The sequence below is a fragment of the Hemiscyllium ocellatum genome, chromosome 18 (genome assembly GCF_020745735.1).
Source record: "Hemiscyllium ocellatum isolate sHemOce1 chromosome 18, sHemOce1.pat.X.cur, whole genome shotgun sequence".
NCBI lineage: Eukaryota > Metazoa > Chordata > Chondrichthyes > Orectolobiformes > Hemiscylliidae > Hemiscyllium > Hemiscyllium ocellatum.
Window position 1 is genome coordinate 42,019,378 of NC_083418.1, and position 13,881 is coordinate 42,033,258.

Here is a 13,881-nt window from a genome sequence, read left to right on the forward strand (position 1 = left end):
ATCTAAGTAGTCTCACTTTCCAAATGTTTCACTACAGGACTGCAAATAATTCAGTTTCAAATGTGTAGCCAATTCCCCTTGAAAGTACAGGTACACAATCCTTTATCTGAAATCCGACGAGCTCCAATTGCGAGGAGTGTCATTTTGGCATGCGAACAGGTGACCCAACTCCACACCCACTCAAACCACGTCACTCAGATGTGATGTGGCCTAGCATTGGCAGGTGTCAATTGTGCCTCAGCGTATGTACTATTCACACGTGCATCTGCTGTTAGGTAACTTTTTAAAAATTTCACTGTGAAAATGTAATTTATTCCGAAATCCAAAACACAACTGGCCCCAAGGATTTTGGATAAAGGAATGTGTACTTGTACAATTTAATCTGGTTCCATGAGCCTTCAGGTAGGGCATTGCAGACTATAATTTGCTGTATTACAGATAAGTATTCCCTGCCTCCCCTCTGGTTCATTCATCAATGATCGTAAATCTCCATCCTCTAGTTACTCTCCTACTGAGTGTTAACTGTTTGCTTATTTACACAAGGTCCTCAACTTAAAATGAATTCTGAAGTAAATTGTACCTATTTTGTAAACAATATTTGTTGATAATATGCAGTCTTCTTCATCCATCTCATCTGCTGCTGAATTAGTAACTAATTTTTTGGATATAAATATGTTACCTGAAAATAAAAGGAATATGCACTTTTAATATCCAACTATTAAAAGCAGATTTTCAATTGCAACACATTTCAGAAGCTGAATATTCTGTACAGATATTTATACATCCTTTCATCCAGCCACAGCAACACCAATAAGGAGGAATTAAGTATCTCCTTTATAAGAAGCATATCAATACATTGCAACAATGTTAAAGGAGTCTTAGCTACATCAGATTAAATTATATCTCCAGGGGTGATGGCTCTAAATTTGTGGTGCCCACTGGTTGTTTGAAACTTACAAACAAGCATGATGTAGCCCCTCCCAGGACATGCAGGTGCAGATGCAGTTACAGAAGACGAACGGGTAGTGAATATTGAACACTTCATTACTCAGACTAGAAAAACAGAAGGCTGGAAGAACACAGCAAACCAGGCAGCCGCAGGTGGTGGAGAAGTCAAAGTTTTAGGTTGAGACCCTTTGTCAGTAGCCTGTTTGTTTACTTTGGATTCCAGCATCTGCAGTTTTTATCTCATTACCCACATTGTCTGCTGGACCTCTCAAATGGGTTTAGCAGAAATCCATAAATAGGGCCTCAAAATCAGCCCATTCTACTAAAAAAGTGTCTAAAGGTCAAGAGCATAGTGTTCAGATGCAGCCAGAAGGAACAGCCATCTTAAACAATGAAAAGGGGGCTGTATCTCTCACATCCAAATGGATGAGAAAACGCTGACTCCTCCAAGCCACAGAAATATGCATTCGTGCTCTGTATCAGATTTCCTCAAAAGATTTTTAAAAAAGGTGTAAAACAGATGGCATCTTAACTCTATCCTTAGTCCTTTGAGTTGCCTGATCACATACGGACACTGCAATTAGTGTCAGCATTTTTAGGTATTCTTTTGGAGTGAAGGAGGAAGAGTAAAACAGAATAATTGTCCTGGTCTAACAGAAGTCACTTGATGTCAGGAGTTGGTAAGATCATCAATGAGACACTTCCATGATTAAATAGACAGCATTCATTCCTGATATCACATGAACCAGTGATTTCAGTGGGATGCGACAAAACATTCAGCATAAGACAAAGGAGCAATAATTAGGTCATTTAGCTCTCGTGTCTGCTCCACCTTTAAATAATGGCTGATATGCTTCTCGGTCAAGAGTGGGGTGCTGGAAAAGCACAGCAGGCCAGGCAGCATCTGAGGTACAGGACAATCGACATTTCAGTCATAAGCCTTTAATCAGGGCTTTCTCCTTATCTCTGTTCTAAAATCTCTTCACTTTATTTGAAGGCTGTACCTTCAGGTTCTAGTCTCTCCTACATGTAGGAATGTACTCAGCCAGAAGCTGACTGTCAAAAGAGCATGGGTGCCAGAATATATAAATATCAACAGTTATCATTTTATCAAGTCTGGAATTAACATCTAGAGCGATTTAAGGCTAAATATATGCTGAATAACTCAATATAATATTTAGCTTTACAAAATGAGCAGAAAGTCATGAACTATCATTATGAACTACAGCAAAGACGACTACCTCAGATTACAATGGGATCTTGATCAGATGGGTCAATGAGCTGGAGTTTAATTTAGATAAATGCGAGGTTTTGGGAAAAGCAAATCTTAGCAGGACTTATACACTTAATGGTAAGGTCCTAGAGAGTGTTGCTGAATAAAGAGACTTTATAGAGTGCAGATTCATAGCTCCTTGAAAGTAGAGCCGCAGGTAGATAGGATTGTGAAGGAGATGTCTGGTATGCTTTCCTTTATTGGTCAGAGTATTGAGTATAGGAGTTGGGAGGTCACATTGGCGGTGTACAGGATGTTGGTTAGGCCACTTTTGGAATATTATGTGCAGTTCTGGTCTCCTTCCTATCGAAAGGAAGGTGTGAAACTTGAAAGGGTTCACAAAGGATTTACAAGGATGTGCCAGGGTTGGAGGATTTGAACTTTAGGGAGAGGCTAAACAGGCTGGGGTTGTTTTCCCTGGAGCGCCGGAGGCAGAGGGGTGTCCTTATTGAGGTTTATAAAGTCATGAGGAGCCTGGATAGGGTAAACAGACAAAGACTTTTCCCTGGGATGGGGCATAGTTTTAGGTGTGAGAAGGGAAGATATAAAAGAGACCTAAGGGGCAACTTTTCCACTCAGAGGGGGGTGCGTGTATGGAATGAGCTGCCAGAGGAAGTGGAGGAGGTTGGTACAATTGCAACATTTAAAAAGCAACTGGGTGGATATATTAAGAGGAAGGGATTAGAGGGTTATAGGGCAAGTGCTGGCAAATGAAACTAGATTAGGTTGGAATATCTGGTCGGCATGGACAAGTTGTACAGCTCCATGACCCTTTTTATGAAGGCGATTCAAATTGGGAGAAATCCAAAATCATATTTTAGGAAGGATACAAAAAAATATAAAATTTGCTAAATGGACAGAATTTAACAGAAAGACTGAACAAAATTGGGATTGCTTTTCATAAAGCTGGCAGCCAAGAGGAGATCTCATGGGGCTCTACATTATGGAGGGTCTGGACAAATGAGATAAGGAGAAACTGTTGCCATTGAAAGGACAGTCTACTCCAGAGACTGTTTGGTCATAAAGTACTGGCAAAAGAACCAATCGCGATAAGAAGGGCCCCCTTAAAAGACAGCAAATGATTATGCTTGGGAATGGAGTGGAAGAGTAGTGGAGGCAGATTCAATTGGGGCTTTTAACAAGGAACTGGATAAACGCATTAAGAAAAAAGTGCTAAAAATAGAAAGAGCAGATAAGGACATTTGAACTTTTCCTGCAGAGAGTCAGTACAAAGGGGCCAATTGCCTAAGTCCTTGCTTAAACGATTCTAATTTTATAAAAGTTCATTAAATTGTATAGAACCAATAATAGAGTTTCATTCCCCAAGTTATTTGATATTAATGATATACGCACAGACGTAAAAGGCAAATAGTTCCGCAGTTCTAAGTAAACAAATCTAATAGATTGAACAGTTTTATGGAAATATAAAAGAACACTTGGAACCTTAAGATCTATGTTTAAACACAATGTTTAAACACAATGTTGACCGCTGCATTCTTTAACTTGACCACATTGCAATTATACTCTTGTACACATTCAAGATCCTCCAATTTCGAAACCTGCATCAAAAGTCTATGGACTTGAACTGCGATGAGACATACACACTTCAGCAGCAAAGCAAGTGTACTGTTCTCAATGGCTTGATTTGGCATTGAGCATAATGGATTACCATACTAACCTACATATTGTTCATACACAATCACGTAAAGATCAAATTTGAGACAAATATTTTGGGTAAAAAGCTAAGGAGTCAAATTTTATTTAGGTACTTTTTGAGAAAGGCTAGCTTCCAAATAAAACACATATTCCTAGTACATACAGTTTTCAGAAGCTGAAAAACAGCACTCATGCAAGCCAATTATTGTCTCTTTCTTTATTAAAGGAATATCATCTCTGGGAACAGAAGGAGTGACAGAGCCGGTGACTGGTTTCAATGCTGCTCAGGGAATCAATAAAGTGAAAGTGAAGCACTGTGCCATTGGAAATTGCCATGGAGCATAGGATGTGCACTCATTCAAGTTTCAAATGGTAAGGTCCAAACTCCCTTTCACTTCAGCAGAAAGGCTGAAACAATGAGTATGGATATAGGCCCAGATGTTCACCAATAACTGCAAGTTGGTCCCTGCATCTTGCTTTTACATTGGGAGAAACTGAGAAAAACAAATCAAAATCAATCTACATTCTTCCCACCTTAATTGACAATTATCAAAAAGATACCTTGAAAATTCAATAAAACAGTTTGTTTCCACAAAACTAATCATAAGCAGAGTCAAGTGTGAATATAAATGGTAGTAAAGCATCCACTAAAATAACAAGGCATTTCAATACTTACTTGGCTTTATATCCATATGTACAAGGGACATACTGTGAATATATTTTAGACCCCGAGCTACCTGTAATAACAGGTCTCTTAACTCTGGTTCATTAAAATACAGTTGGTTCCTATTACTGTCTGATATTGCATCTGACAGGCTTCCACCTTTCAAAACAAAAAATATACAAAATATTATAGTTTGGAAGGACCAATTTAATTGATAACTTATAGGTTAAACTTAAATTTACATACATATGATTATATATATTTTTACAGATATATATGAATATCCTAAAATATTCCTAATTTCAAAACTCACCATTACAATACTCATTTTGTATGAGCATATGATCATCTTCAGCCCAGGCTGAATAATAACGAACCACATGTGTGTGTTGTCCTAGCACTGCATGTGCGTAAACTTCTCGGAGAGCATTTTGTCTAAAGAAGAAAAATTGAATACAATCAAAACAGCAAATCATAGAAATGCAATTGTTGCAGTCAGCATAAATTAAAAAAGGATGGTTAAATTTCCAGGTATATAGCAATTATCTAGCTGAAGGTCAAGATAAGCAACCAAAAGACATGCAATAGTTTTATCAAACATCAATTTTATTCATTGTACTAAGAATTCCGTGGAAAACAAACCTCACGAGCAGTTGATATTAAATAAAACGGTAAGATAGTCAAAACACTGAAGAATTCAGCAGCACTCAACAAAGTGGGAGGGTGGAGCAAATCCTCTTACTTTCTGTTGAAAGGCTGGGTGTCAAAATAATGATAGGTAATTTGTGTTTTAATAAATGGGCAGTCACCATAAATCTTGACTACATAAACATTCATAAGTTACTTACTCATCAACTGAACCTGCTAATGGTTTCTTTGAGCGTTTTATTGCATAAATACAACCATCAAGTCGTTTGACGCACTTAAAAACGGAACCAAATTCTCCAGAACCAATCTTCTCCAATTCATGAAACTCCGTTGTATATCGTGACTTCATGTTACTTTCAGTGATTGGAATTCTCTATTTTAAAATGTATGAAATAAACCCAATGCATAAGTAAATATTTTATTACTCAGGTAGAGAATATGGTAAAACTCATATCTAACTGAACTGGATTACATACTATGTAGAACAAAAGTCAAGTGAAAACTGCCAAAGTATTTGCATACAATTGATTATAAAGATGAGCTCCTGTACTAAATCCAACCTTGCTCAAACCTAGATGTAAGCACATTTAAAAATTTAATCTGCACACAACATTCTTTTCCAAAAATGACAAATTATTTCACAATTATGTGATTAATATCCATTTGTAGAGTGTAATTTCAGCACTAAAAGTTACGGTTTGAATTTATCCATTATAATTTCTTTGGTTCACTGCAAATCAAATGCATGATACCTCACTAATACAAAGGCAGAAATCACAAACTTCAAAAACAATGTGAATTTTTTTTGACAAAAAGAGGTATTCAATTTATTTACACTTGAACAGTTGAGTAAATTTTTGAACTACATTCTACGTGGTACAAAATGTGAAGTATGCCTGGGAAAAAAAAAGACATGTTTTAATGAAATTACTAAATATTTAAACATCAACTGAAATCAGCCTATTTGTACTTCTGCGCACAGTACTTTCCATGAAGTCCTTGTATGCAGTTCTTGCAAACACTGACATTGTAGATATCAGCACAAGTCTCAATTTTGAAAAGTCGCATCAGATTCTAAATGATAATCATTTCTCTTTACTGCTTGACAAGCTGAGTTTCTCCAGAACTTGATTTAAAATAAATTTTGGACACAATTCTCTAAAGTATCTTACCCCGGATTAGTTTTCAAGCAATTTATTAATCCAAATTACAAAGCTGCTTTCAGACTTTATTTTTTAAGGAATAGGTCAATTGAACACATTAGAAAACAGGAAAATAATATTTGTTAAAAAACTACTTTCGCAGATCTTGATTGTTGATATATTTGTCCTGATGCAGTGGTTGACACACTAAACGCACTCTCTCCTAATATGAACTGTATAATGCAACAGTTTTGCATTTGTTGTGATTTTTAATTAAAATTGAGATGATACACGCAAGCATTTAGCATTACCTTTGCTGGTCGAATGCTTTCATCATCAAGTTCCCCATCGCTTCCATCCATCATCTCTCTGCATGGAAACCTAAAACAATTAGATTACAAAACCAAGAAATATCCCAACAATTACACATTTGTAATATGATTACTACAGGCAACAATATCAAGGAAGGAGGGTTTATATAGAAAAGCATTTACTTTGGTATGAAATAAAGTGGCTAAACCTACCTAAAAATGTGCTGTAAAACACACGATAATGCATACATCGGTTGTCATAGTTGAAGCTACATTATTGGCCCAGTGCAAAAATCAATTGAGATTTATCCCTTCATTTTACTGTCAGCACAACACTGTGGGACAAGTTTGCAAAAACTGTCATTTTTTTACATTATAATATTTTGAATATGCTTCAATAGCACTTCATTGGATGTAAAGCACTTGAAGATATCCATTCTCTTTAAGAGCACAATATAAGGGCAAAACTGTATTTTCATTTCCAATAACTCAAATATATCTAACTGTGGCCAGGTTATTACGCTCTACCATACCAAGACAGCTTTCACATATTTAACCTTACCTACTGGGACCCTATCTCATTTTATTCATGATTTTCACACCCATGTCAATTTCTCTAGTGTTCCCCTCAATCCAAAAGTTCACTCAGTCCCAGTGTTCAAAATAGTCAAGGCTCCGTATCTACCTGATATGTGTGGTCAAATTATCAGGAGATTGGGACAAAGTTAGAAAGGACCTCAAAAGGTTTAAATCTCCGGATTACTCCCAGTGCCACATGTTTCAAGATGCAAGATTCAAGATATCATCAAAGCCATGGTATGAGGCCGAGTGTAAAAGACTGAGGCATTGGGATGATTTCTGTGCAGAAGACATTAATTTGAGGAAAGATTAAAACTCAACAAGAATGGAATCAACGTGCTTTTGGGGAGGCTCACTCCTGACTGGAAAGAGTTTAAGTTACATTAGCAAGGGACAGGCACCAGCATGTACAAACATAAAAGACTACTGGAATTGTTGTTAACACAGTAACACCACATTGGAGGACATGGGTCAATATCAGAAATGTTGAGAACTTCAGAAAAAAAAATATAAAACAAGGACAGCAATACTGATTTGGGAAGACATTAGGAGGTTGAATATGCTGGAAGGTAATGACAAATTCAAGTTGTTCAAGTCAAAATGCATAAGTTCTATAATCATGTTATTAAGAATATTCAGTGGTCCTCCAAACACTGCCATGTAGATTTACTACTGTTGTTCAATCAGAATAGCGATAGGATAGACTGGTGATTTTGGGGGTTTTAAGGGGGCACCAAAGTTCAGGCGAGGCCAAATTATTGAATTTGATTCTGGTCATCACACTTTAGGATCCAGGAGTGTCTGAATGTGTGCAAAGGCTTACCAGAACTGTTCCAAGGATAAAGGACCTCAGCTGCAAAAGATTAATTTGTAGAAAATATGATTGCTCTCCTTGAAGCAAAGGCACTGAGATAGGCTATTGGGCCAATTGAGCCTGTTCTGCCATTTAATGAGTCCTCTAATTAGAACTTCAAATCCACACATCCACCTATCTTGATAACGTTTCGCCTTTTTGCTTACCAAGTACATGCCAATCTCTGCCTTAAAAATATTTTTTAAAGAAATAAAACTACACTTTGATTGCCTTTACTTGAAGAGTTCCAAAGATTCCTGACCCTAAATTTTTGACTCAGTTGTCTTAAAAAGGTTACTCCTTAATTAATAATGATCTAGTTCTAGATTTGCCGAAAGAAAATATCTTCTCCAAATTCAACTCATTGATGCATTGTCTCACATTTTTCGATTAAGTTACCTTTTAAGAAAGAATGTAAATTCATAAAAGGTGACCGATATTACATATTAACATAGCCTCACCAGCACCCAATAGAATTGAAGCATAATCTCTACTTCTGTATCAAATTCCCCTCGCAACACATGCTAACATTCTATTAGTTTTCTCAATCACATGCTATACCTGCACACCCAGTGCTCTGTGCTCTAGAATTTATCACCAAAATAGACAATTTCACCATTCCCCCACACACTCCTTTGCACTCGTTAGGTCACACTTTCAACAACTCAGTACCACTTTTCTGGTAAATTTTGAGTTCTTCCCTTGCTTATATTTTCCTGATTGAAAACGGCTTCTGGGATCTGCTGCCACAGTCTATAGTGGAGACTGATACAAAATTCCTGCTCAATTTTCCATGATCGATTCTGCACACAACTTCCTAAAGGACTAATGCTCGCTTGGTTAACTTTTCGTATTTACTGGAACTGTTGAGCATGTTCACGAGCATTTTTTGTACTAACTGTGCTCATTCAATTTTTTATTCATTTTTTACATTTTGCACAATCTTCTGACCTGCCCTCCCCTTGCACTATATGCAACCTTGACCTTCTAGTTAAGAACGATTGGTGGGTGTATTCCTTGGACATTTGTAGGAATGCATTTATTCTGCATTCTGAAACATCTGAAATAAAATTAATTTCCCAGTTCACTTTAGTTAGCTGCTTTATTACCCATATAATTGCCCTTATTGTTTATAATACTAGTTTTCAACTCATTCCTCTTGGAATGTAAAATTCAAATCATGTGATCATTGCCAAAGGGCATTTTATTGAAGCTTTTGATCTTGTACTCAGGACATTTTAAAAGAATATCAATTCAACTGGAAACTAAAAAGCTTCAAACAAAATGTATTTCTCAGAAATATTCAAATTCTGTACTACAGAATGATGTTTGTTAAATGATTGCTACCTAAAGGCGGTATTATTAGGTCATAAATCAATCCCACATCATTGCAGAAAATTAGATTTAGTGTAGCCTGCTCTCTGATTCCAAAACAAGATGCTTAAAGAAACGAACCCCAAAACATTCTATGAACTTACCTAAGCCAGCTTTTCCAATCTAGGAGACAGTGGGGACGGCAGGTGCTGGAAAAGGACAGGTTTGGCAGCATCCAAACAGGAGAATCGGTGTTTCAGGCAAAGCCCTTCATCAGGCCAATCTGTCTTTTTAAGTCCGTCTAGATTAAAATCCTATATTATTCCTATCGTTCAGACAAGTACTCATTCTTTCTTCCCTTATTCTCCACCCTGTGTGGTTACTGCTCGGGGGGGCATGAACCATTCCAAGTGGATCCTTATCTTGATCACTTTTCATTCCTACTCAAAACTATTTTCTTATCTTGGTGTGCAAGAGGCACTATTCAGAGTCTCTACTTCACCTTTTTGGATAAGTCACAAAACATTCTGCTCCCAATTAACTGATCATATGCAGAATAAGGTACAAAAACATAAGTCTCTGGCAAAAAGGTGCAGCAGAATGACAAACACTTTTTCCCCTTAATTCATGGCAATCACTTGGAACACAGTTTTCAGTGCATTAATTGTTGAAATCATTGATAATATCAACAAAAAAAAAATTGGTGGTGGCCTTGAAGTAAGCCTGCAGTGCATCAGGGGTGAATATTATTAGCCAAATGTCATCCTCTTGTACCAAAATGACTCTGTTACATTTAAAAGCAGGTAAAAACTTATATTTCCTTCTGAGCATCTGCCACTCTACATCAGTAGCTTGATGCTTTGCCCTTTATTCTGCTTTCCAAATGTGTTGAGATGTTTTTAACTATGAAAAAAGTTCTAGATAAATGTCATTTCACATAAACTTTTCAAGAACATTAATTTATGTATTAAAATGTCATTTTGCAAATTTACACTCTTCTTTGCAACCTAAACAGTCCTCCCCTCTAAAGAGGATTTACCATCTTATTTCCCAGCCTCATAGCAGTTAGGGCACTCAATGTACTAACAACTCAGACCTCCCAGTTTACTAGTCTCAACATCAATCTTCGGCTCTATGATCTAACATTTTGACTCTAGCTATAAACAGAAAGTTTTAATTCAGGCAAGATCCAACGCAAGAGTCTCTCTGCACCAAATCCAGGTTAAACTAGGGACAGCTGTGAGCCACTGACTTTAAAATGAGGGTTTTGGATAAAGGATATGATTCAAATAAGCTGTTTCCATGAGAAGAAATATTTATGCAGGAGGACATATTTAATCTAACTGAAGTAGTCATGGAAAAGGGAAGAATTTAGTAAGTTGTGATCAGAAATACATTGACTGAAATGATAGAGGGGGGATTCATGGCGAATTTCAAAATAAGTAGATATATACTCAAAAATTGAAAAACTCTGCAAATGGCACAGGAAAGAGGGGTGGGGGTAAACAGAATAATGGATTAGGATTGAGAGAGTTAGCAATAATCACAATGAGACTTTCCGCTTTACTTATCATTTTATCACATAACATCACAGAAATTAAAACTTGATTAAGAAATGCCTATTTTCGTTTTAATAAAGCAAATGTAAAATAATCAAGTGACATTAATTACAAAGAGTAGAATGCAATACCAGAGAAAGTAAAAGTAGGCGACTGACGTTATGTGCAGTCAGATAAGAGGGCAGAGGTTTTTAAGAACACTGAGCAAAATTATAAGAGACAATACTGAGTATGCTAAAAATACTTAAAATTAATAAATGCCACATAAGATATCATAACTATTCTCATATATATCTGAAACTGCTGACAAATCAAGACATACTGTCAAAATCTTAAATTTTCCACAGTTGTATTAAATCATAACCGGAAAACAGCTCAATACATACCCATCCCAATAGGTCCTTTTCCTCCTTCTACACTGTGCAGAAGAAGAATGGATGTACATGGAGTCTGGAGTGAAGGGGTTAATGTTGACATGCGGAGGCTTATTCCTGTTGTAATCACATGGCATTCTCTCGGACTGCTCAACATTTCTGAAAAGAGCCCCTCCACGACGTCTTACTGAGCTGGAACTCAGGCAATTCCTAACCCTTGCTTTAGACAGCAAACTCTGAAAACAAGCATGCCATATGAGCATTGGGATATCAACTCATCAGCAATAACAGAGCAAATTCAAAGTATAAAACTTATACAATGTCACATTCTTAGCTTGGCTCGGTTAATAATTAGCTCAAATTGAATCCATAGAAAGCTGACAGAATCCCTACAAGTGGAAGCAGGCCATTCAGCCCATCGGTTGCACACCAACCTTCTGAGAAACATTCCACCAAGAATGACCCCCTATCCTATTCCAAGTGTCTAATCCACCTTACTGACACATCCTCAGACACTATGGGGGACTGTGGGAAGAAACCAGAACACCCAGAGAAAGCCCACAGAGACACTGGGAGAATGAGCAAACTCCACACAATCAGTGATCCTGGGCATTGAAAGGCCTTGGCGCTAACCACTGAGCCACCATACAGGGCTCTGTAATGCAAACCTCTATTTCAGGAACTATGGACTTCTGCCAATATTATGCATTAACACCACAAAAGAAATTATCTAATCCTTTAAGTATCATATATAGGTCTTTACATGTCTGAGTAGTTGAAAAGTAGTTCTTGAAAAGAATTCTACTAGCTTTGGATCATCCTTGGTTAGAGACAAAAAACTGAACATGTGATAGCAAACGTATAAGAACCTAAAACTGTCTTAATTTTAAAAACACTTTTCATTTCACCATTAATAATTTTCACTGTCATAAAAAGGTAATGCGCAGCAAAAACCAAATTTCACATTCCAAAATAAATACTCATTAGCACCAATTGACACAGCAACAGATGTCAAAACAATAATAGCACGTGATTTTCAAGAGTTCAATAGGCGGCTAGAAAGTCGGTCAATGAGTCATGCGAACATAACCGGAAAAAAATCTAGGATATCTGTAATGCTCACCTATAGCGCCCTTTCCACAAAAGCAAACTACAAGGGGAAACGATTACGGATGTGAATGATGCAGCGTTAAATTTAAAAAGAAAAATCAGGAAACAGTAAAACCAATTGAATAAAACAAACATTTTCTCATTAGAAGATAACCTCACGATGTTTAGAGCCTGTAAACGTAATCGGGAAAATGACAACACCCCCAAATAAACAGTGCTTTACCACTTCGCCGGCCTAAAGCCACGTGGAACCGAGCGGCAAGTACACGCACGTGCATCATCCGGTCTCCGTTATTTGCGCAATGTGTCAGGTTGATAGAGAAATAAATTAGTTATAATAGTGGAAAACATAAAACCACTAATTATTCAAACCTGCTACGTTGAAAAATTCATTACAGTAAGGGATTATAGAAGTGGTGCATCTTTTTACCTAGCTATTTCAAAGAAATGAAAGTCAAGATTAGAGTAGTGCTGGAAAAGCACAGGTCAGGCAGCATCCGATTTTTTTTCCCCTGCTCCTCAGATGCTGCCTGACCTGCTATGCTTTTCCAGCACTACTCTAATCTTGACTCCTAATATCCAGCATTTGCGGTATCCACTTTCACCTACTTCAAAGAAATCTCAACAGAAAAGGCAACGCAATACAAATGGGCAATTACCAAGTAAAAGCATTGTCAATAGCAGAAACGGACCAACCTATTAAAATTTCACATTCGTATGCTTCTGGAAAGAGAAAATGTTACAATAGATCATGGCTAAACCTGACTATAGCAAAGTCAATACCATAGGAAATATGATTAAGAATATTGACTCAATAAATAATATATTTTGTCCATTTAATATCCCAACCCTTTCTAGCATCTTTTGGGAATTAGGAAACTACCCTCTTCAGAAGCTCAGTCACAGTTCTTTAAAATATCCTTTTTTAATGTTCTTCATGGGAAATGTAGGATTAGATGGGGTGGAACGCTTTTCAGCGGATTGGGTGCGGACTCGATGAGACCGATGGCCTGCTTCCACACTTCATAAATTCTATGACTCCTGTCTGTAAAATATAAGAGCACTTCAAAGGGTTTATTATTATTTGTGAATGAGGGATTATTGGAGGTAGGTTCCAGAAAACAATACACAGCCAACATCTGTTGACAATAAATTAAATTTGTGCAATTAAATTTAGTGATGGTCCATCCTGTGATTAAATAAAGCATTCGAATTTAAAGATAATAATACCGAACATTAACTTGTTCAATTTTAATGTATACAAGCTAATTTCAAATGTTTGTGTGGCTATTGTAACTTTAAAACTTAAAACATGGTAACTACCCAAAGAAATGACAATAAATTTGGATTGATAACTATCTCAATTTATGTTCACAACTGTCAAAGGGGTCTGGACACAGAGTACTTCACATAAAAATCAATTTTGGCAAAAACAGCTATTTCTTGTATT

At 36.8% G+C, this 13,881-nt stretch overlaps 1 protein-coding gene across 3 annotated transcripts in view; it reads right to left on the bottom strand.

Moving 5' to 3' along the window:
* Nucleotides 1–13,881, bottom strand: part of wee1 (WEE1 G2 checkpoint kinase) — a 31,656-nt gene that overhangs the window by 5,852 nt on the left and 11,923 nt on the right. For 2 of the 3 annotated variants that reach the window (XM_060838911.1, XM_060838909.1), the window contains exons 2-7: nt 11,334–11,557; nt 6,643–6,712; nt 5,390–5,562; nt 4,855–4,976; nt 4,554–4,700; nt 581–679 (exon numbers count right to left, since the gene is read on the bottom strand). In XM_060838911.1, coding sequence (XP_060694894.1) covers nt 581–679; nt 4,554–4,700; nt 4,855–4,976; nt 5,390–5,562; nt 6,643–6,712; nt 11,334–11,557 — 835 coding nt within the window. The remainder of the gene's footprint in view (nt 1–580; nt 680–4,553; nt 4,701–4,854; nt 4,977–5,389; nt 5,563–6,642; nt 6,713–11,333; nt 11,558–13,881) is intronic. The other variant, XM_060838910.1, reaches the window with a different exon arrangement.